The sequence below is a fragment of the Typha angustifolia genome, chromosome 8 (assembly GCF_048772165.1).
Source record: "Typha angustifolia cultivar Huaian chromosome 8, ASM4877216v1, whole genome shotgun sequence".
Classification (NCBI taxonomy): Eukaryota; Viridiplantae; Streptophyta; class Magnoliopsida; order Poales; family Typhaceae; genus Typha; species Typha angustifolia.
In genome coordinates, this window is record NC_133246.1 from 9,192,918 (window position 1) to 9,217,071 (window position 24,154).

The 24,154-nt window shown below is 38.9% G+C and overlaps 1 protein-coding gene across 2 annotated transcripts in view; it reads right to left on the reverse strand.

The window, feature by feature from the left end:
* The window catches only part of LOC140766171 (uncharacterized), a 32,916-nt gene extending 18,461 nt beyond the window's left edge, over nucleotides 1-14,455 (reverse strand). For both annotated transcript variants that reach the window (XR_012105295.1, XM_073105632.1), the window contains exons 1-3: nucleotides 14,171-14,455; nucleotides 13,955-14,080; nucleotides 13,722-13,880 (exon numbers count right to left, since the gene is read on the reverse strand). Coding sequence is in view for 1 of the 2 variants with exons in the window: in XM_073105632.1 (XP_072961733.1) it covers nucleotides 13,722-13,880; nucleotides 13,955-14,080; nucleotides 14,171-14,395 (510 nt within the window). In the remaining variant the exon portion in view is untranslated. The remainder of the gene's footprint in view (nucleotides 1-13,721; nucleotides 13,881-13,954; nucleotides 14,081-14,170) is intronic.
* Nucleotides 14,456-24,154: the final 9,699 nt, after the last annotated feature.

Here is a 24,154-nt window from a genome sequence, read left to right on the forward strand (position 1 = left end):
AGTGTGTTGATCACAGGGTGATACCCTCTGATGACCCTAACCGGATCAGCTATGAAGAAAAGTCCCGAGCGTCATCTCGAGGTGACTTCTAGTTGATGTGGATCCATAGGGTTTAGACCCATTGAGACATATGACATTTTAAATATCAAAAGGATGTTGATATGTGGAAAACATGCAAGGTTACAAATTGTGACATTTCTCTATTGTTATCTTGTTATTATTTAGAGAGCATGCCTATTGCATATTTTGATATTGTTACTTTTTGTTTAATTTACTCAGCATTAATATGCAGTAAAAATTTATTTGGTTCGAGTGGATTCCACTCACTGAGCTATAGTTGTTGGCTCACGAGTTCTATTGTTTTTTTTGTATATGTTTATTTATTTCAGGTAATAGTCAGCGGGGCGCCTGAGCGTGATGTACCCGGATTCCACCTCCACTTAGGATCCACCCATTTACCTTTCCGCTCTTTTAGATTTTGTGCTTTAGATATAGAAGTTTTATTTTAGTTTATTTTAGTTTAGAGACTTAAAAACATTAACATTGTTTATTTTTTTTTATTGCATTAGTAATAAAGTATTTTTTTTTAATAAGCAAATTCTCATTTTATTTATTTATCTTATCATCGTATACGTAGAGAGTATTGTTAAGGCTTCGTGCATCTCAAGCATATTGAGATGCATGGCCGGTCATGATTCCTAATTTGGGTCGTGACAATGTAGCTCTAGTTGTATCAAAAAGCCACTAATTGTATATCAAAATTAGCTTCATGCGTATTTCATAGATTGATTTGATTTCTAAAATTATTCATTGGCTTCTTTGAAAAATTAGAGCACAGTTGAACTTTCATTAAATTAGCACTAAATGTCTTCATTGTGCTGCATACCAAATTTCTAGTTGCTTAAGTTGATTTTGATATATATGACTTGAGTCTAATATGCATATATTTTGAGTTAAAATATCTTCGATCAAATTGGAACATTGTTAAGTGACTTCATCATTTTTGGAGAAAAATTATTCTATTTTGACAATCGGATCTTACTTGATTTCACACTTTCATTGTTAGAATCAAAAAAAAAAAAAAATATTATGGGTTGAGAGACAAGGGTGCACGTGCTCTGCATGTGCAGCCCCTCCCCTCTCCCTCTCCGGCACGTGACGAGGAGCAGGGTAGAATCGCGCCTAATCCGGATTGGATTAGATTAGGATTTTTCCTTAATCTATAAATTAAAACCCTAATCTCTTCTCTCTCTTTGCTTAACCATCTCAGCCCTCTTCTCTCTTCTTCCTCCCCTCTTTCGCTTTCTTTTTCCTCACCGTCGAAGTCGTCGCTGTGGGATCGGCCAGCCGAAACACCGCCAGAGCCATCGGAGACCACCACGCGACTCGTTCGTAAGCCCTCTCTCACCCATAAATTTTAATTAAAGTTTAATAGGGTAAATCGAAAATACCTAATTTGGGATTTCGGCTTCACCGGCAAATTTGGCCGACCGACGGCTTTGGATCGCTGCCCCTCCATCTGGAAGCATCTTGTCGTTGGCCTCATGCCGTGGGCGTTCACCGTTGGAGCCCTCGTGCCTCCGGTCGCCGTCGGTCATGGGATTGATCGTCGTTCGTGGTTTCTCCTCCACCTTGCGAGGACAACGGCACCATGTGGGTGTTGGGGAGCTGAGATGCGGCCGGCGAACCGTCGCTACGGTGGCCGCCGACGTCTTTCTCTCTCTCTTTTACTCTCCCTCTTTGTCTCTCTCTCTCTTTCTCTTCGGCTTGGGGAAGACAGACTCGAGCAACCGAGTCTAGTCTTCTCCCTTTATTTTTTTGGATTCGGGTCGGGTTGGATCCGAATCCAAGGAACCCGACCCAGTTCCATTGGTTAATTGGATTGGGCCTTGGGCTTAATCCGGTTAAGTGTTAGTTGGGTGGGCTGCGGGCCAACTGTAGCCCAACCCAACTGATTTGGGCTTATTTTGGCCCAAAATTAGTAATTTTTGAGTTAAATTGTAGAAAAATTTTAATATTTTTTTAATTAAAATATTATTGTTATTTATTATAAAGGTGGTGATTTTTAGCACGTGAGCTAAGGATTTGAGATTTAGTTATCTTGCCTAGACACAGGTGAGTGGGTTCACTCACATATTTATTTTATTATATTTCATATCTTTGTCATACTATGTAAATTTTCTGTATGCAAATTATTTATTTTACCCTTACATATAAAAATTTAATTGTTATATTTTCTGTGTGCATTTAATTATTATACTCAGTGCATCACCATACTTCGTGCAAATATTAAAAGTTGTGAAAAGAAAAATTAGATTAGTATTGGTATGACTTAGAGAACAGTCCCGGTATAAATCGCTTGCGATTTTCCGTGGTGACTCAAGTTTATCTGAAAGTCTAGGGGAAAGTCCTAAATTAGATCACTGCGGTGACTTTCTTAGGTGACTCTGGCAAGGTTAGGGAATAGTCGTAGGATGAATGAGAAAATTTCCTAGGTGACTCTAATCTCTCTCAACGATTAGAGGAAAAGACAGAGTGTGTTGATCATAGGGTGATACCATCTGATGACCCTAATCGGATCAGCTATAAAGAAAAGTCCCGAGCGTCATCTCGAGGTAACTTCTAATTAATATGGATCCACAGGGTTTAGACCTATTGAGACATAAGACAGTATAAATATTAAAAAGATGTTAATATGTTGAAAACGTGCAAAGTTACAAATTGTAACTCTCTCTATTGTTATCATTGTTATTATTTAGAGAGCATGCTTATTGCAAAATTTTCATAGATATTGTTGTTTTTAGTTTAATCTTTTTCAGTATTAATATAATGTAAAATTTATTTGGTTTTCGAGTGGATTCCACTCACAGAGCTATAGTTGTTGGCTCATGGATTCTATTTTTTTTGTATTTGTTTATCTATCTCAAGTAATAGTCAATGGGGCGACTGAGCAAGATGTATCCAAACTCCACCTCCACTTAGGATTCACCTATTTACTTTTTCACTCTTTTAGATTTTATGTTTTAGATTAGAAGTTTTATTTATTTAGTTTAGAGACTCAAAAATATTAACATTGTTTTATCTTTATTGCAATTAGTTCTAAAATTTAATAAAGCACATTTTTATTTTATTTATTTATTTTGCCATCGTACATATAGAGAGTATTAATAAGGCTTCGTGTATCTTATGCATATTGAGATGCATGACCAGTCATGATTCCTATTTTGGGTCGTGACATTCATGTGATTCAAGAGGGTTTTTAGTTCTATTTTGATAGCAAGTATCTTTTGGAGTCATCTGGCCCTAATAGGATTTATAACTGTTGTTCATAAGATCAAATCTAAATATTAAAAAAAATTCACCCTTGCTGGTTCGATTTGCATCTACCCTAGCTAGTGCACATCCATACTAGAAGCCTAGTTCGGTGAGCACTGACCTCACATGGGAGCAAACCAAACTCTAAAAAGGGCATATATCCAATCCAAAAACCCTATTTTTCACTAATCTTTTCATGCCAATCACATCATTATTTGACCATTAGAGTCTTGTTTGAGCAAGTTTCGAATTTCTGTGTTTGAGTTGAACAGAAAATTATTATATAAAGCAAAATTTTTATGATTTCGATGGTATTGTCCTCAAATCTTGCGATTGTTTTGGTAACTATTTCGGGTTTTTGGATCTTTATGTTAAACCATTCGATCCGAACCTTGGAAATATTTTGAACATCATTCAAATGATCATGGCTTCATGATTTTGAGTGATTTTCTCATTCCTTCATGGTGCTTCATTGTTATTTTATCAGCCCTGTCAACTTATGACAAAAAGAGGGAGAATTTGTTTAAGGGGAGAAATGATTCATTGATCTCATTATTACATTAACATTGACTTAGCATGAATTCATTGGATATTGTGACTTAATTTGGAGCTTCATTGAACTTTTGTCTAAACTTGGTTGATCATCAGATCCCATTGAAAATTTTACTTGACTAGCTAGGAGATTTATTGAATATCTTTTGCCACTCAGTTCTACTTTTTTTATAGTGTTGAAGGTGATGTTTGATAAAAGTTGACTTGAGAAAACAGATAGGAAGAATCGATCATTTATTGTTTTATCAGATCGATTTTACTTTACACAGTTGTGTTCATGGGTATCTTGTTAATTTTTATCTTCGTAGGAACTTTTCATATCTGAAGCAAGAACTGTATCTTGATCATAGGATAATTGTATTAGGTTGAGTTTTGTCTAGAAAGGTGTTGTTACAAAATTGCCAAGAGAGAGATTGTTAGAGCAATTTTATATAATAGCAAGTTTGTGGACACAATATAAAATCAATGTAAGATCAAGATACATGATTTGTGAAAGAGTGTGCGAAGAGAATCAAAGAATGAATGAAAATCAATGTAAGATCAAGATACATGATTTGTGAAAGAGTGTGCGAAGAGAATCAAAGAATGAATGAGAAACAAGTCAAAAGGAGATGTTCCTCAGCACTCCAAGCTAACTGCGCACCTAGAACAGTGGGATGCACATCCAGAATAGTAGAGCACCTAGAACAGTGGGATGCATATCCAGAATAGTAGAGTGCGCACCCCGACATGGGTTTATTAGACAAACTCGTATGGCTAAAGGGCTAGGTGCGCACCCAACCAATAGGACAACAAAAGGAAAGTTTGAAACTTGTTCAAACTTAGTGATTCCTTTTGGGATTCTCCTAGCATGAATTGTAGAGGTTCTACCACACTTAATTAATGGATCCAAAGGCATAACAAAGGATCCAATCTTCCAAGGATCCGTCATATAAAGGCATTTCAACTTTCTCTCGTTGTGCGAGGAATTATTTGTCCAAGTGTTTATCTCCTTCCGCATGTCTATTGAAGCACTTGGAGGAGCTGAATTAACTCATTATCAACTATCATCCATGAAAGACCTAAGGGAATTTAAGTTTCATACTTAAAGAATTCTATAATCCGACTAGAATTCGAGTTTGACTATTTAACTTTGATATTGACTCTGACTTTCCATATTTCTGCTCCTATTCCAATTAGGATTCTTATCCTCTCCCCCAAAATCTTAATTATTATTATAGCATACCTGGAGATTCTTGTTTGTTCATATATGTATATATATATATATGTATATGTAGATATGTATATATGTATATCTGTATGTATATATGTATGTATATATGTATATATGTATGTATATATGTATATATGTATGTATGTATATATATATATGTATGTGTATATATATATATATATGTGTATATATATATATATATATATATATATATGTTACAACCCAAGTTAAGGTGGCCGCAACCAGTCTCGGATCGGTGAACCAAGATCGATCGAAGTGGGCTTACTCAGGAAAGGGAGGTCGAACCGAGGAAGATGGTTGCATCTAGGGTTGGCCCTGGACTTGCCCCACCTCTGGATGAGGTATGAAGGGGTCTCAGCTTGGGTTGGATGGCGGTCGGCAGAGGGCGCTTGACAAGTAGCTATGTAAGGGCTCAGGCTAATGCGGATTGGTGGTATGGTTAAAGCTTGTGGCTAGTGGTGGGGCTTCAGCCTCAACAAATCCAGGTCGTGGGATGGAGAGGAAATCAGCAGTAGAGATAGGTCAAAATGGTGGAGGCTAAGACAAGGGGTTGGAGCACTCGGCTAAGTAGGGTGATGACTAAGAAGGATGGTGGCTGCAGGCAAGATAGGGGCAGCTAGGGTTAGGGTTGGTCAAACGGGTGGAAGAAGAGAGAGAGAGAGAGAGAGAGAGAAAGAGAGAGAGAGAGAGTGGACTAATTAGATCAAATTCACCACACATGATTTGACTCGGCTACCATCCACACTTGGATAAAGTGAAAACCCGACTAGACTGATTAGCCGTCTTGGCTAAGACCCGATGAACTTAAAGTATAAAGAGGTTTAGCCTAAATCGTACATGGATTCAATCTCATAAAATAAGCAAATGACTAAACTGAATATAATAAATAAAGAACTCAACTAGTACTCAATTCAATAGACTCATGGCCTCTAGCTAGATAGGACTCAGACTCAGCCCGAATAGTGACAATCTACCATGCTTCTGTCCACTTTGTCCTCAAGGTGGGAACTCTGAATGTCAAGTTATATAACCTAGCTTAGCCATCCAAGTCACTTCATCCTTTGGAGTTGAACTCATTCAGCTCCTCCATCAACATGTTAGTAGTTAGTCCTCATTTAGCTCCTCTAACAACATGATAACAACTAGTCTTGCCCACTTGTCCCCTAGATGAACTTTTCGTCATACTATAGCATAGGCCCTTCGCCTTTCGTTGCTTGATTTGGTTAAGGCATTAGGTCATGGTTGTTCTCCGAATGTTGCAGGCATAATGGGACCAGATCTGTCGTAGGTGGCCAAGTCAGCCCATGCACATCCGCCATGGCCATGAGTGGCTATGTTCGGCTCCGACGTGTCCATTGCTGTCCAGGGTGTCTTCCCTCTGGTCCTTAGTGCTCTAGGCTTCTCCTTAATCACATGAGTCATATGGAAATCGTCCTCTAGAGAATGGGGGCAAACCGCCTTCACCTTGGCTTTAATATCGTGGCGAAGTCTACTAAAGGAAATGCTTCTAAGAGCAGAGTCGAACCACTCTTGAACTCAATTGGAGATCCTTTGAAACTCCTCTTGATAAGCCTAGATAGAACTGATTTGTGTAAGCTTTAGAAGGATCGCCTCAAAGTCCTCATACCCGGACAGTCTAAAACACCGGCACATAGCCTTCACAAATTCATCCCATCTTCAAAACAAACAATTTCGTGTGTACGATTGGAACCACTATACCGCAATATCCTCCAAATAGAAAGAGGCCAACAACATTTGATGCTCCTCTGGTGTGCCTTGGTATGAAATAAACTGCTCCACACAATAGACCTAATCAAGCGGATCCTCACTGCTATGGTTAGGGTGGGTCAAAGGGAGAGGAAAGGGGGAGGGAGAGAGAGGGAGAGAGAGACTAACTAGATCAGATTCAACACACATGACTTGAATCGATTGCCATCCATAGTTAAATAGGAGGCTAACTTGACTAGATGATTAGTCGTCTCGATTAAGACCTAACCAACATAAAGCATAAAGAGGTTTGAATTCACAAGAGTAATAAAATTTGCATCAAGATCAGCCTTCCAAACAAATGATACATATCAACTGTATTGGCAGCCCGAATCAAATTAGACTATTTTTAAATTACATAAAATTTTAAATATTATTTAAAGATGCAAAAAAAATTGTAAAATATAGAAAAAACTAACAAAACATAAGAAAATAATATTACTCACATATAAAGCCTAAGAACTAAAAAAAGTACTTACTCAAAACTTTCATGAGCTTGCTCTCATATATTTCTATAGTGCCATCGTCATAATCACCATAAATTTGTAAATAATAATGTCTAGGGCCTAATGTTCCAACAAAAATTACATCGTACCAATCATACAAATAGACCTTATTATATCTAAAATGGATAAAAATTGATATGTGAATCTTATATCTGAAGATATTAAGGATGATAATAACTAGCATATAGATTCTGTGATGGCTTCAAACAATAAATATTTGATGTACCATACTTATAGAGAGCATCCTTGTAACGACATCACTAATATGTATATATATCCTAAATTTTTTTGTCTTTAATCATTATATCTTCTTAACTTCCCTCAATTAATATGAAAAAGATGATCTCACCACCGGGTGTATCATCATGATCATCAAAATTATTATTGCTACTAGTATTTATACTATCTCTCGCAATCGGATGACTTATACCAACTGCTGCCATTGTCACAATCTCCTCTAATGCATCATCTAACCATTGATTATCTCTATTATCTAATAATCTGTCATCTACTTCTCTAATCCATGGTCCACAAATGTTTTGTTTATAAAAAATATAACTTAAATCAATCAGTTGATTATTTTGTCTTTCTTCTTAAATTTCTCTTCTTCAATCTCATATTGTAATGACAATAAACTAACTTCTCTAATCTCTTCATTATTAATTGATTACATATTTTGGTGTGGATTAAGGAGAAAATAGTCCAATTTCTTTTACACTATGATGACAACACAGTTTAAATTAAGATTTTTGATATAGGTGTCATATTTAGTGCTTCTTCCCATCCATAAATAAAATATTATTTCACTAGATTGTTATGAGATATGATTGAAGCAATTTTAACGATACTGAATTGTCCAACTCTTGATCTATATCTTTCCATCTGAGATATATTATTGCATACATTTTATAATAAACTAATTAGGTTGAAAATTAAAATAAATAATAATAAAATTATTTAATTGAATCATAACTCACTTCTCTACTACAAAAGATTTGTTTATAAATATTAGGCTCTAGTCTATTGATTACATTCCTAACTCTTAGTAAAACTTCAGCATCATTAGTGACATTTGTAGATAATTAAAATCTTGGATTAAGAAAATATCCTATAGAAATTATAATTTAAAATTTGTAAGCATTCAAACTTTAAAATATTTATAAATAAAAGTAAATTAGAAAAAAGTTGGCCAGTGGCACACCCCTGTGTCGAGCCATGCCGAGCCATGTCGGTCCGGCACAGCCTCGTGCTAGTCATTGTGTCGATATGTAACATTTTTTATAAATTTTCTTATTTTCATTAATCATTATTAAATCAATTTTAGTTATTTTTTTAACAACTTTTTCTTATTTTCATGAATCATCATCAATCAATTACTAGTCAAGCTGGATCTTCACAACCAATTACTAGTCGAGTTTGATCATCTTCACGATCAATTTATTCCTTAGAGAGCTCAAATAAATTGACGATAATGAGATTAGAGATGATAATGATGATGATAATGGTGATGGTGATGTTGATGGTGATAGTGATAATGACGATACTCAATTTGGTGATAATAATGATAAAGATGTGGCATGTGTCCCTACTTAGAGAGGTATTATTTTTACAGAGTAAAACTCCACACATGTCACCTAAGATCAAGACTACGGGGCTAAATCTAGACAATCATGAGACAGAATTTATCAAAGATAGAAGAAAGAAAATGATCATCTCAAGCTCAACTTGATTACAGCCGGATAAGGGAAGGACTTGAGTTTATAAGTAGCAAGATATCAAAAGAGGTATGCCCACAGGGTGATATAAGTTCATCATAATTACTATCATATCAATCACACCTACCAGAGACATAACACCCTTATTATACTTTATATTCATAATCCGCATATGCTTATGGTGTGCCAATTGTCAGAACCAGAATAAAAAAATAATAATAAAATAAAATAAAATAAAAATAAAAAAAAGGGGAGGGGAGGTTGAGAGAGGAGGGTGCACGTGCTCTGCATGTGCAGCCCTCCCCTCTCCCTCTCCCTCTCCAGCACGCATCGTGGCGCAGAGAGAGAGAAAATCACGCCTAATCTGGATCGGATTAGGTCTAGATTTTCTCTCTAATCTATAAATTAGGCCTAATTATCTCTCTCTCTCTCTCTCTCTCTCTCTCTCTCTCTCTCTCTCTCTCTTTTCTTCCTCCTTCACCGACGGAGTTATCGTCGTGGAATCGGCCAGCCGGAGCGTCGCCGGAGCCAGCAGAGACCACCACACGACTCCCCCGTAAGCCCTCTCCCACCCCTCTAATTTAATTAAATTTTAAATGAGAAAATCCGAAATTACCTGATTTGGGGGTTTTCGGCCTCGTCGGCAAATCGGGCCAGCCGGAGGCTTCGAGTCGCAACCGCTACCTCCGGATCCCGTCAGGAACTGAGGGTGCGCCGGCGAACCTCCGCAGTGGCGGCCGCCGGCGTCGCCTTCTTCTTCTTCTTCTTCTTCTTCTTCTTCTTCTTCCTCTTCCTTCTTTCCTCTCTCTTTTTTTCTCTCTCTCTTCGGTTTGGGGAAGACAGACTCGGGTTGCCCGAGTCTGATCTTCTCCCGTTAGTGATGGATTCGGGTCGGGTTGGATCCGAATCCAAGAAACCCGACCCGGTTCCATTATCTAATTGGATTGGGCCTTGGCCCAATCCATTTATGAAATTGTTTTGGGTGGGCTGCGGGCCAACTGCAGCCCAGCCCAATTGATTTGGGCTTATTTTAGCCCAAATTAATTATTCTTAGGTTAAATTGTTTAAATATTTTTAATAATTGTTTTGATTAAAAAAAAATGATATTGTTATTTATTATTTAAGGTGGTGATTTTTAGTACGTGGGCTAGAGATTTGAGATTTTGGTTATCTTGCCTAGACTCAGGTGAGTGGGTTCACTCACGTATTTATTTTATTGTATTTCGTATTTTTATTAGAATGGTAAATTTTCTGTGTGCAAATTATTTATTTCACCCCCATGTGTAAAAAATTAAATTGTTGCAATTTCTGTGTGCAAGTCTATTTATTTCATCCGTACATGCGAAAATTTAATTGTTTTATTTTCTGTGTGTATTTAATTATTATATTCAGTGCATCACCATACTTCGTGCTAATATTAAAATTTGTGAAAAGAAAAATGAGACTAGTATTGATATGACTTAGAGAACAGTCCCGGTATAAATCGTTTGCGATTTTCCGTGGTGACTCAAGTCTATCTGGAAGTCCAGGGGAAAGTCCTAAATTAGATCACTGCGATGACTTCCTTAGGTGACTCTGGCAGGGTTAGGGAACAGTCTTAGGAAAAATGAGAAAACTTCCTAGGTGACTCTAACTTCTCTGAACGGTTAGAGGAAAAGACAGAGTGTGTTGATCACAGGGTGATACCCTCTGATGACCCTAACCGGATCAACTATGAAGAAAAGTCCCGAGCGTCATCTCGAGGTGACTTCTAGTTGATGTGGATCCACAGGGTTTAGACCCATTGAGACATATGACAGTATAAATATCAAAAAGATGTAATATGTTGGAAAACGTGCAAGGTTACAAGTTGTGACATTTTTCTATTGTTACCATTGTTATTATGTAGAGAGCATGCCTATTGCATACTATGATGGATATTGTTGCTTTTAGTTAATTTATTCAGCATTAATATGTTTTAAATTTATTTGGTTCGAGTGGATTCCACTCACTGAGCTATAGTTGTTGGCTCACGAGTTCTATTGTTTTTTTTGTATTTGTTTATTTATTTCAGGTAATAGTCAGCGGGGCGACTAAGCGTGATGTACCCGGATTCCACCTCCACTTAGGATTCACCTATTTACCTTTCCGCTCTTTTAGATTTTGTGCTTTAGATTAGAAGATTTTATTTTATTTTAGTTTAGAGACTCGAAAACATTAACATTGTTTATTTTATTTCAATTGCATTTAGTAATAAAATTTTAATAAAGCACATTCTCATTTTATTTATTTATCTTGTCATCGTATACTTAGAGAGTATTATTAAGGCTTCGTGCATCTTAAGCATATTGAGATGCATGGCCGGTCATGATTCCTATTGTGGGTCGTGACACCAATGCTTGTTTCAATCGTTCCCGTGCATATTCATTATCTATATCATATTATAAGAGAATTGTAAAATTCTCATTTATATGAAGATTATGTGAGACGTTACAATGAGCAATACTATTAAATGATGAGTTTTAAAAATTATCAACATTATCTAATACAAAACACAGGATATGATTGATTAATTAATCTTTCAAAATCTAATGTTGGCTCATTGGAACCATATAAACCCATACCTAAAACACCTATTAAGAAAACATTTTCATGTTATTCTTGTACTGGCAAATGAAATCTTTGATCCTTCTCGCAATTCTATATTCAACTAGATATTAGTTTTAACTTTTAAACTATTATCAGTTAATATTATGTATTCAATTATATTATAGTGTTCAATCATTAATATTCATTATAATGAATGTATTTATGTGTTGGATAATATTTATATTTAACTATTACTTTATCTTTAATAAAATAGGTCATTTATAAAAATAATCTAAAGATAAAATGCTATAATATAAATTTTAATACATATATTTAAAGTAAAAACCAAATATGGACATGCCAAAAACCTAAAAACATCTCTAAATATACAAAAATTTATTAAAAATATTATAAATGTATGCTAATGACACATAAGGCATGCTAGTGGCACGTAGGGGCATGTCACTAGCACGCAAAGGTATGCCACTAGCATGTAAAGGGGTGCCAGTCGGCATATCTCGTGTCGATAGTAGCACGACACGGTCATCATTGCTAGTTGCGTGTATATCTCTATATAGTTATTTGTGCCAACTAGAGTCAATTAACTTTCACCACTTTTTATAATTTTTGTCTACATTTTTTTATTAACTCCTTTGCTATGTCTATAACTTTATATGTGAAACTCATCTCAAACATGTAATCATTATCTATAAGTCATAATACCTTGACAAGAGGCTCAAATACTACAGTGGCAATTATAATATTATCCCAAAGTGCATTTTTAAAGGTCATATTCTTCAAAGTTTCATCTAAATTTCGATCTTTAGATTTCATATTCTTAATTTTTATAGATCACTCTTCTAATTTATATATCCGTATAATTTCATCTTTATCTCATATGGTACTATCCAATGTAAGAAAATGAGTAAAAAATCTAGTGAGATTACATCTGATGATCTCCCTAACAATCATCTGCTTAGACAAATTATAAACTCAACCATGATTATATATAAAGTTTAAACTTCTGTCGTTCATGTATGACTAACAATTTCAGAATTTTTGACAATATCCTCCATTATAAGATCAAGACAATCTGTATCACATGGTGTTAATATAAATGTTATTTTTTCATCATAAGTACTTATCTAACAACCTTCTAAGTTATCCTATTATCAATAACCACTTGGACTATCATTTTTTTGCCTAATTCTTCTACTATCACATTCATCAATCCATGGAATTATACATGAACTCAATCTCATACAATAAACAAATGACTAAACTGAATACAATAAGAAAAGGACTCGACTCAATAGAGTCATAGACTCGGGCTAGATAGGATTTGCACTCCTCCTGGACTGTAACAATTTCCTGTGTGTTGCATTTGAATTGCATGTATTAAAAGCTGTTGTGCACAATTTTGATATTTCTGATTAGCCAACATGTTCTGTCATATGGACTAACCCCAAATGTGGAAGACTATTCTGAATCAATTTATCAAATTAATGTTTTTTATCTTAGATTTTTATGAAGATTTTGGACTACATGAGCTATTGGATTAGGAAGATGATCACGAGAATTATTCGGTCTCAAGAAATGATCCAATATGATCAGCGGTTCTTGTTCAGAAGGATGAGACTAAAGATTGAAGCATTATAAATGGGGGAAGGAAATGTAAGTGAAGCATATAAATGGAGGAAGGAAATGGAGTCACTGTTGAAATGTAAGTGAAGCATATGAATGGAGAAAGGAAATGTAAGTGATGCTGTAGATGATAAAACGTAACTAGGGCCAAGGATATGATGTGATCAATGATGGAGGCTGACCTTAGGGTGGAGGTGATTATAGAGTGGAGGCCAAGTAGTTGATGAAGGTGGCTTGACAGTAGATGGCCATGGTGGATTACAGATCCAGATGCAATAGATGACTGAAAGCTATAATTGATCTACAGCTGTGGTAGTGGGCAAAGACAAAAACTGTATGGATGGTAGAGACAGTTAAATAAAGGTAAATGTTTCTTCAATTAACAAGATAAAAGTGAGAGACTTTGGATGCTCGGCTTACATTTCCAAATAGCGGATTCAAGATGGATTCCGCATTCGGAGTAGCAATTACTGGCAGGTCGGGCATCCTTCTGGAGAGCGGAGTCAGAGTCTTCACATGGCAATGGTCATCAAGACTCTGAGTAATTAGCAAACAATCGAGCACGGGAAGGTCATCCAGCTGCCAAGAACATCATCTAGTCACTCTCTTAGAACAAAGGATACTTTTTCCACAACAATAACTCAATTGATTACCTTAAAATTCCGCAACACCTTCTTGGCACCGTCGAATAGCCACGGCAACCCGAAATCCAGATTACCCACAAGGATGGGATCCACCAAGATTTGGAGCCCGTTGAAATCCCACAACCAGCTATTTACCTGCAAAGAAAGAACGGGTGGTACTACCATCAAATTTCTCACCTTTTAGAACTATGGATCCCAAGAGATGAAGTGGATAACGAAGGAAACCTCGAGATAAGTGAGCTTTATCGGTTTAGAAGCCCGGGAAACCACAGGCGAAGAAGATGAAGGGGAGGATTTGATTCTTTGCTTAGTGGAGGATCTTCCCCATGGGGTTAGACGTGGGCTAGGGCCAAGAAATAGATTGGGGGTGGAGTTGGAAGATGAAGAAAGAGAGGAGAAAAGAAGGTTGGTGCGGCTGGGGAAAGAGGTGGAGGGGAGGGCCAGCGCCATGGGGGACGGGCGGTGGATTTTAAGCTCGCCACTGTTCTGTAGTTGTTTATGTTAGTTGAAGATTTTTCCTTTCTTTTTTTTTTTTTCTTTTCTTTTATGGAGATCGGTTAGATACGCGCTCTGACATTCTTGACCACCCAATTGAAGTTCTTTTATTAATCATGATTCATGAGCCCGTGCGTTAATCACTGGGGTTATTTCTAACTTAATTACACGTAAAATCAAATTACTAAAATTTATAATACCTACCATTTAAACTAAAAAACCATAAATTCTGCACTATTCTTCTTATCTTCTCGTGCTGTCAACCTCGGCCATTGCAAAATAGACCTTAAGCTCTTAACTCACATCAATCAAAAAGCCCCCAAATTTCTCCTTATCTTCTCTCTTATTCTCCCTCTCCTAAGTAATTTGCAGCAAAAAAAATTTTAATTTTTTAATTGGCAATAATAGGCCTTCCTATTTATTTAATTGCAAATTCAAACCTTTTTATACTGATTTAAACAAATTTACCATTTTAATCTCGATTCGCAAATTGTTAAAAATTAGAGCGTACCTTTTACATAAGCGATGCATATAAATTACATAGGTGATGTGATACGACTTGGTCTATATTGGCTCCACTCATAATATTAGGTTTATTGGGATGAGTCTATTTATCTAGTTGATTTTTGTTTGAAGAAAAATAAAAGGATATTTTGCGGGGGGTGGGTGTTCGGACCACGTTCGAATGGGCCATATGAACGCCTGCACACATTCAAAAAAACAAAGAACGTGATTTGTGCATTCGAATAAGCTCAAGCCGTTTGAACGCGATCATTCGAACGCCTGCACATGTTCGCAACGATAGAGAACTATAATTCTGCATTAAAACGTGATCAAGCATGTTCGAATGCACCGAGGCAAAAATTGCTAGTTTGTTACGGTTTTTAACTTAGTTGTTAGGTCCCTAGGGTGAGCCTCTATAAATATGTGGAGGAAACCCTAATTATAGTTTATTTAATAATTGAAAATAGCACATTTATCTCCTTCTCTTCTTGCTCTAACTATTGGCACTCTCTTCCACCTCCTTCCTTGCACCGTACAAGTCTTGACTTTCTTTAACTCCTAATACCCCTCTTCTACAACTTCTCTCCCTTCACATTAAGGAATTAACCTAACACCTATCTAGCCATTGAAGGCCTAGCAAGCTAGAGTTTATTTGACTTTCAGCCACTGTTCAACCGATATCTCAAGATCTACCCATCCAAACCTTGCGATCTTAGATTCGTTGAAAAGCACTTTTCAAGGGCGACAACATATCCAAAATTTAGGAAAATCCAACGATTCGATTATCCACAGCTTTCTTCGAAAGTCACATCATCAATCTAGTCTAAAACCGTTATGAATCAAATCAAGCTGGTTCGTAACAACTGGTATCAGAGCCAACATTCCTTAGACCGTCATGGCTACCACAAGATCGAAGGCAGCAAGGCAAATAAGCAACCAAGGCTTGGAGACAGACCACATGGCTTCGTCAAGGTCACCATCCCCACCTCGTCCATGAGATCCCATGAATACTTAGTGGGTTTAGCCAATCTACCTCAAGCCATAGCTACCATATCACAAATAATGTTAGAGATCAAGGCAACCCTTGTGGGCATGAACCAAAGGCGTACCCTTGAGCATATTAATAGTGGGGAAGTTAATCAAGGCATCATCTCGTTTAGAAACCATGAGGAAGATCCAGCTATGGCTGCGGCTTCTATGGCTCTACCATTGGTTTCTAGCCAACCAGATCGTCGACCTCCACCTTGTGAGCATTATCGAAGATAAGAGGATCATCCCTTATCACAAGATAGGGTCCGGCAAGGACATATCCTAGAGGCACCATGGCAACAATGCGATAAACCGCAAGGGTGCCACACCGATTTACCACCCTTGCACCCGTGGGCACCTATGGCCCCATACTCAGAAGAGGAACCTTGGGAGGAGTGGGAGGAGCCCCCATATCAACTAAGGGTACAGCAACATGAGCCGCTTCACTAAGAACGTGCGAACGGATGCAACCAAATGCTACAACCTCCCACCATTCGAGTTGATTTTCCTAAATTCAGCGGGGGTGACCTATTGGATTGAATATATAGGGCGAAGCAATTATTCACCTATCAAGGGACACCTGACCACCAAAAAGTGCTCCTGGCCTCATTCCACCTTGAAGACGTAGCGGTGAGATGGTTTCAAGCAGCACATCACGCGCGCGCCTTCATCACTCTTCGGAGGAGTTCGCCGACGTGCATTATGTGCATTTCAGACCCTCCGACTATGAAAACTTTCAAGCCACCTTGATGAAGCTAACCCAAAAGACCTCTGTAAGAGCCTACCAAGAGGAGTTCGAAAGAATTAGCAATCGAGTCCATGGATGGTTGGACTCAGCTCTCAAAAGCACTTTTGTCTCTATGCTTCGTCGTGATATCCAAGCGGAAGTCAAGACGACTCATCCTACTACTTTGTTGGAAGCCTTCTCAGTGGCTCAAATGATGGAAGAGAAAATAAGGGAGTTGAAGGCGACACACCGTCCAACATGGAGCACTAGCGACCCGCGCACTATCCCTAGACCGTCGGTCTCGGGTGTGGCACGTTCCGGGTGGGTTCGGCCACCCCCAACACGAATAGCCCCTGACCTTAGGGGACAGCTACAGATGATGGGACAATGCTTCACACCTGTGGAGATCGAAGATCAGTGCTCGAAGCGCCTATGCTTTTATTATGATGAGTGCTTTACACATGGGCCACAAATGCTCCAAACAGCTCGCTGCCATCATGCTCATGGAGGAGATGATCGAGGATGATCCTATGGAAGATCTTGAGGAGCAGCAAGAGGAGGAAGGTGGCTCGATTGAAGAGGACAACCCGCTTGATGTCTAAGCCGAGCTCTCCCTTCACTCTTTTGTCGACGAGTCGACTCTGAAAACTCTTCAGGTCGAAGGTATGATTAAGAAGAATAAAGTCCTAATTCTTATTGATTTAGGAAGCACCCATAATTTTGTGAATTCTCGGATAGTTAGGCATTTAGGATTGGAGTTAGAGCCTTCCAATGGCTTCGATGTGGTTATCGGTGATGGCACCATGTTGAGAACGGAGGGCATATGCCGCAAGATCCAACTGTAAATTCAAGGCCATGTCTTTCAAATTGATCTATATCTGTTGGCTCTATAAGGAGCTAATTCAGTGCTTAGGGTGCAATGGCTTTGGAATCTTGGACCGATCATCTTTAACTTCACCACCATGGCGATGGAGTTAAGTCATGAAGGCCAACCGATCTAGCTAGTAGCCGCATCAAGCAAGGAAGCCAAGGGAGCACTGTAGTCCCTAGAGAGGTTGCCAAAACCTGGGTGCCGCGGATTCCTCATGCAACTCATTGAAGGGGCCAAGGACGTGGACGATCCAACGCACTAACCGGTTGACTTAAATGCTATTTTACAAGAATTTGATAATATATTCCAGCAGCCACATGGATTGCCTCCACCTAGGATGTAAGACCACGGCATTGAGATCATGCCCAAGGCGAGTCCAACAAATGTGAGGCCATACAGTTATTCCTTATCCAAAATAAGGCTATAATAAAGATGGTCCAAGAGATGTTGTCCAGTGGGGTGATAAGACCAAGTTAAAGAGCCTATTCTTCATCGGTCTTGCTCATGTAGAAGAAGGACGGATTGTGGCGATTTTGTGTGGACTATCGAGCTCTCAATTCCATCATTGTCAAAGACCGGCATCCCATATCGGTGATTGAAGAGTTGCTGATGAATTTGGGGGGTGCACGTTACTTCTCAAAGCTAGATTTGAGGGCAGGGTACCATCAAATCAGAGTAGAACTATCCGATGTGCATAAGACGACGTTTAGAACTTATGATGGGCACTACAAGTTCCTTGTTATGCCCTTTGGTTTTACTAATGCTCCCGCCACCTTTCAGAGCTTAATGAACGATATCTTTAGGCCTCATTTGAGGCAATATGTGTTGATATTCTTTTTTAATATATTGGTATATAGTCGCACATGAGAGGAGCACTTGCCACATCTTTAGACAGTACTTGGCCTATTGCGACAACACAAATTGAAAGCCAAAGACTCCAAGTGTTTATGGGGGCAACAATAAACTTGTGTAAAGCTCATATACATGTAAAAAATACACTTAGAATATTTTGTACATAATTGCCAACAATTAAAAACCTAACAATCTCCCCCTTTGGCAATTTGTGACAAAACAACTAGATTACAAGATATTACAAAAAATTCAAAATGAGCATTCAACAAGTCTAGAAGATCTCACACTTCAATCCCTGCAAATAATAAAAATATACCAATCCAAAATCAAGTGAAAATAACTTGAAATGAATAACAATTCAAATACAAGTTATCAAGCAAGCAAAAGTTCAAAAGTACTTAAGCAAAGTTATTATGCAGTAAATATAAACAAGTAAACTCTAATAAACTCCCCCTATGCCAACACTCCCCCTACACCAGTAAACTCCTAAACTTTAAACTCGCGTCTAAACTCACCACACACCACACACTATGCAGAATCGCTTACCGATCAAATAAGACCTCCAGTTTGTCACTGCATGCAGAATTGCAACATCTCTCTCTCATAAGTCGATAATTATTGAGATTTTTGAGATAAAACCTTACTAAGATAGGCAATGAGACGTCCTTCTTGTATTAGTACAGCTCCTATGCCAACACTCGACACATCATATTCCACAATGAATTCTTTGGTGAAGTCCGATAGCACTAAGTCGTCATTGCTGTATTCAATTTTTAAAGGTTGTAGTGGCTTTATCCATCCATCTAAAAGAGTCATTCTTCAATAAAGAAGTGAGAGAAGCAGCGATCTTGTCATATCCGTCAATGAATCGGCGATAATATCCGGTCAGCCCCAAAAATCCTCTCAATCCGGTGATAGTAGTAGGAATAGGCCAAGCGGTCATGCATGCAACCTTTTGAGGATCCGCCGCTACACTATCCGTTGAAATGATGTAGCCTAAATACTCCACTTTTGGTACTGCCCAAAGGCAGTTGGACTTCTTGATCTTCAGCTGGTTTTACTTCAACAAATTTAGCACGTCCTTCAAATACTACCAATGCTCCAATTCAGTCCTGCTATACACCAAAACATCGTCAAAAATACTAAGACATACCTTCACAATAGAGGCTGAAATATATCATTTATGAGGCCTTGAAAGGTAGTTGGAGCATTGGTGAGACCAAAAGGCATGTCTTGGGGCTGATTGGGCATTACGAGTTTCGGGTATTACGAGTTCCAAGTAAACTCTAATTGATGATACCCAACCCTCAAGTCAAGCTTACTAAATATAGTCGCCCCTGCAAGCTCATCCAGCAACTCCTTGATAATCGAGATGAGATACCGGTCTTTGACGATAATGGCGTTTAATGCTCGATAGTTGACACAAAAACGCCATGTCCCATCCTTTTTTCGCACCAATAGCACGGGGGATGAGGATGATCTATGACTTAGTTGAACGAGACCTTGCTCCAACATCTCGGCTACCATCTTTGAGATAACTTCTTTTTGCACATGTGGATACTGATATGGCCTCACGTTCGTCGGTGCAGCCCGGGGTATAATCTCTATGCGATGGTCTGTCGCTCTCCTTGATGGCAACTATTGTGGCTCCTCAAATAGTCTAGAAAAGTTATCTAATAAATTAGACAATTCAATAATAGTACCTGAACTCGTTTGAGGCTCATCTCCTACTGGTCCTAACTGAAAAAGATAGGCCAAATCATACGCATAAGGCAACCCCACCACAGGCTGCATGACAAGAATCGACGAAGACCGAACACCATCAAGCCACACATCTTTGTTTCCTTGTTTATATTTCATCCACATGCTCTTAGATATCTTCCTTCGCACTCTCTTCAACGGTCTCCTCATGGACCTCCTCTGGACAATCTCCATCATCAACAACCCATCATCCTCCTCAAGACCGTTGATAAGCATCACACTCTCGATCGGTTTAGAACACCGATGATCAGGGATGTAACGCTCATTACACCAAAAGCAAAGGCTCTTTGCTCTTCACTTCACCACCTAGGCAGGTGTGAGAGTTTGAACAGGGGGTCTAGTGCATCCTCTAACATCAGAAGAAGGTCTCAAAGGTGGTCGTATTCTAGTACTCGCAGCCGTTATTTTTGAAACCGTAGAATTTCTAGTCGGCATTCTAGATGCAAACCGTCCATCTTGGTTGCCCCAATTGATTTTCGCTGCCATCTTTAGAGCCCTATGCTTTTGTTCCATCCTCATGGCCTTCTCAAAGGCCTCCTCAAGAGTAGTAGGACATAGAGTGCAAACATCCACTTGTATCTCATCACACAGCCATAAAATAAATGTACTCATCAATGTTTGTTCGGGCCACGGTGGCTCACAACGACTACTAACTTTTTTAAACTCAGCTTGGTACTATAATATGGTTCTCTGCTGAACCATCTTGCTTAATATGGCAGCACAATCTTCATATGCTGCTGTCCAAAATCTACGTATAATCCTCCTACAAAAATTAGCCCATCCGGTAAATTCACCACCACGAATAACCGATCTATACCAATGTAATGCCGTTCCTTGGAGGTGAAAGATTGCATCTGGACTTTTACATCTTTCACTGTACTTGGATAATCAAAATATTGTTCAACTTGAAACACCCAATCCGTTAGATCACCGCTTTGGAATTTTGGAAAGTCCAGGTATGCGGTTCTCCCCCAAATAGCGATATTGGGTTCACGAAAGATCCTTGGTTCAGGTCTAAACCTTTGTGTAGGTTGATCACCCTCTCTAAATCCTTGAGCATGTCCATCACCATCTCTTTAGGGATCAACCTCCTCCTCAAAGTGCCAATCCTGCTCATCGACGAAGTGCACCAGTGCCGACGTCTCTCGGGTTCCACCACCACCGGTCTTGAGTTTTGTAATGGAGGTGGAGGATGATGTGTATGCATAGGTAATAGGGGATCATTGACACTCATATGACGCACTTGAACCTTTGGGGTATCGGTTCGATGAGATCCCACCGCTGGTCCTTCTTGAAACTCCGATCGTCGTCGAGGAGATAATGAACCCAATCAGTTCACAACATATTCCTTGAATTTATTGTGATTCTTTTGCATATTGCCTACTCTATGCAACAATGTTTGAAACATGCCCCTAAGTTCATCCATATTCGCACCTATGGACGTTGGTTGACTTGATCCTATCATGGTCACTCCAAATGAATCGGCCTCACGGTTAGGGTCATTGTGGATTGAGTCTTCCTTTATTAGTGTGCTCTCCATAGGTCTCCTTATTGAAGTCATCTTTCTTGTTTCAACCATTAATGGAGGTCTGAGGTTCACCTTGCTATGATACCAAATTGATGGATTCTTGTACCAAAAGATTAGCTATGAAACAATTCCTTAAGATCTAAATTTATTGTAGGAAGCAGTCAGCGCAACCGTGGGAAAATATTTTTCAAATATTCTTCGTTATTCAAAAAATTACAAAACTAATTGGGTTAGATCCATAACTTCCTGATCTACAACTTTTATTTTTACGCCCTTCATAGATTTGAACTGAAACTGGGATGAAAATATAAAATAACGTGGGTGATGGTGGTGGTGACGGATGAAGTGGATGTTAGGGTTGTGGATGGGTATAGAGATGAAGGTGGATTGTGGATGTGATTAAAGGAAGTAGATAAAGGGAACGAAGTGGTCAAGATCCTAAAGAAGAGGGGTTGCTCAACAGTCGAGGGAGATTAGAAGTTAGGAGAAACCTTACCAATGGTAGAAGTGGAAGGATGGTGAAGAGGGAGGAGGGAGATTAGGGTAGAAAAATGATAGAGAGATAAGAAATCAATATTCCAATAGCATAATAAAATTGGCTACCATCCACATATTTATAGAGGCTAGCCAACAAGTCCTAAAACAATATGAAACCCTAATTCTAGAGGATTCCCGTCGATCGCGTTCGAACGCACTCAAAAAGCTCTATCTCTGGATGTGCGAACGCAATGCAAGCGTTCGAACTCGCCCGACCGCGTTTGAACGCACAATATGCATTATCTTTATTTGTGAACCTAATGTAGGCATTCACAAGGGCGTTCGAACGCGATGCCTTTTGCATTCGAGCGTGACCCCTTTTGCATTCAAACACGACCTACATGAATTTTATTTTAATAAAAATAAACAACTAATGCCATAAGAAAAGATCCTAACTAAATGTATCATGCACACCTATAAACGGCTGAGCCAAGGTTGCACATGGCCTAGAATGAAGAAGGATATACAAGCCTACATCAAGGCTTGCAAGGTGTGTCAAAGAACGAAGGCAGAATTAGCAAAACCTGTCGGCTTGCTACAACCTCTTTTGATTCCAATGAAGGTTTGGGAGGATGCCGCCATGGATTTTATCGACGGTCTACCAAGGCTAGAGGACATTTCGTGATCATGGTGGTGGTAGATTGCCTCAACAAGTATGCACATTTTTTAGCCTTGATGCATCCTTACACGGCAAGAAAGTTTGCGGAGGTTTATGTGCGTGACGTGGTGAAGATGCATGGTATGCCAAAGTCGATTATTTTAGATCATGATCCTATATTTGTAAGTCAATTTTGGCAGGAATTCTTTGCTCTCCAAGGGACTACCTTTTGTATGAGTTCAACTTATCACCCTCAAATGGACGGCTAATCCAATGTGCTGTACTAATGCTTAGAGCAATACTTATGGTGCTTTGTCAGCGAGCAACCATGGCAATGGCTATCTTATTTGCCATGGGTAGAGTCTCGACCATTGCATGACACCGTTCGAGGTTGTCTATGGTCAGCCACCTCCGACCTTGCATACATACTTGCCATTGGCTTGAGCCGACCAAATTGAGGTGGATGCAATTTTGTAAGATCGTGATGAGGTGTTGAGGAGACTTAAGATGCACCTAGCGGCTGCCCAGAACCGAATAAAGCAAGTCTATGTCTAGTGGCACTAAGAGAGGTCATTCTCTATTGGGGAATGGGTCTACATCAAGCTCCAACCATATCGGCAAAACTCGGTTAGACCCATTCCTAATCAAAAGTTGGCTCTAAAATTTTATGGACTGTACTAGGTGACTAAGAGGATTAGACCCGTAGTGTACTGTCTAGACTTACTTGAGGCACGGATACATTTAGTTTTTTATGTCTCATGCCTTAAGGCTTGAGTTCCCCCTGCCGAGCTTATTGGAGCTGTTCCACCCGAGCTAATAAGGGCCAATCCCAATGAGTCAGAAGCTGAACCGAGTACTCCTATTCCAGTTCGGATCTTAGCCAGATGAAGCACTCGAGTCCAAGATGAATGGGTGATCGAGATTTTGGTGGAGTAGCGAGGATGCATAGTGGATGAGGCAACTTGGATGCCTGAATTCGACTTCATGGACCACAATTCAGAGCTGACACCTTGAGGGCAAGGTGAATGAAAGCATGGTGGAGTGATATGACTCGGTCCATATTGGCTCTACTTACGACATTGGGTTCATTGGGATGAGACTATTTATGTAGTTGATTTTTATTTAAAGATATAAAAGAATTTTTGTCTAGGGGCATTCGATACAGGCCATGCGAATGCTTGCACACGTTCACAAAAATAGAGAATGTGATTTGCGTGTTCAAACGGGCTCGTGGTACGATCTCCCCTTAGGCCATGGCTCAATCTATCCCGATTTTGAGATCTAGACAGGATCTGACATTGAACTTT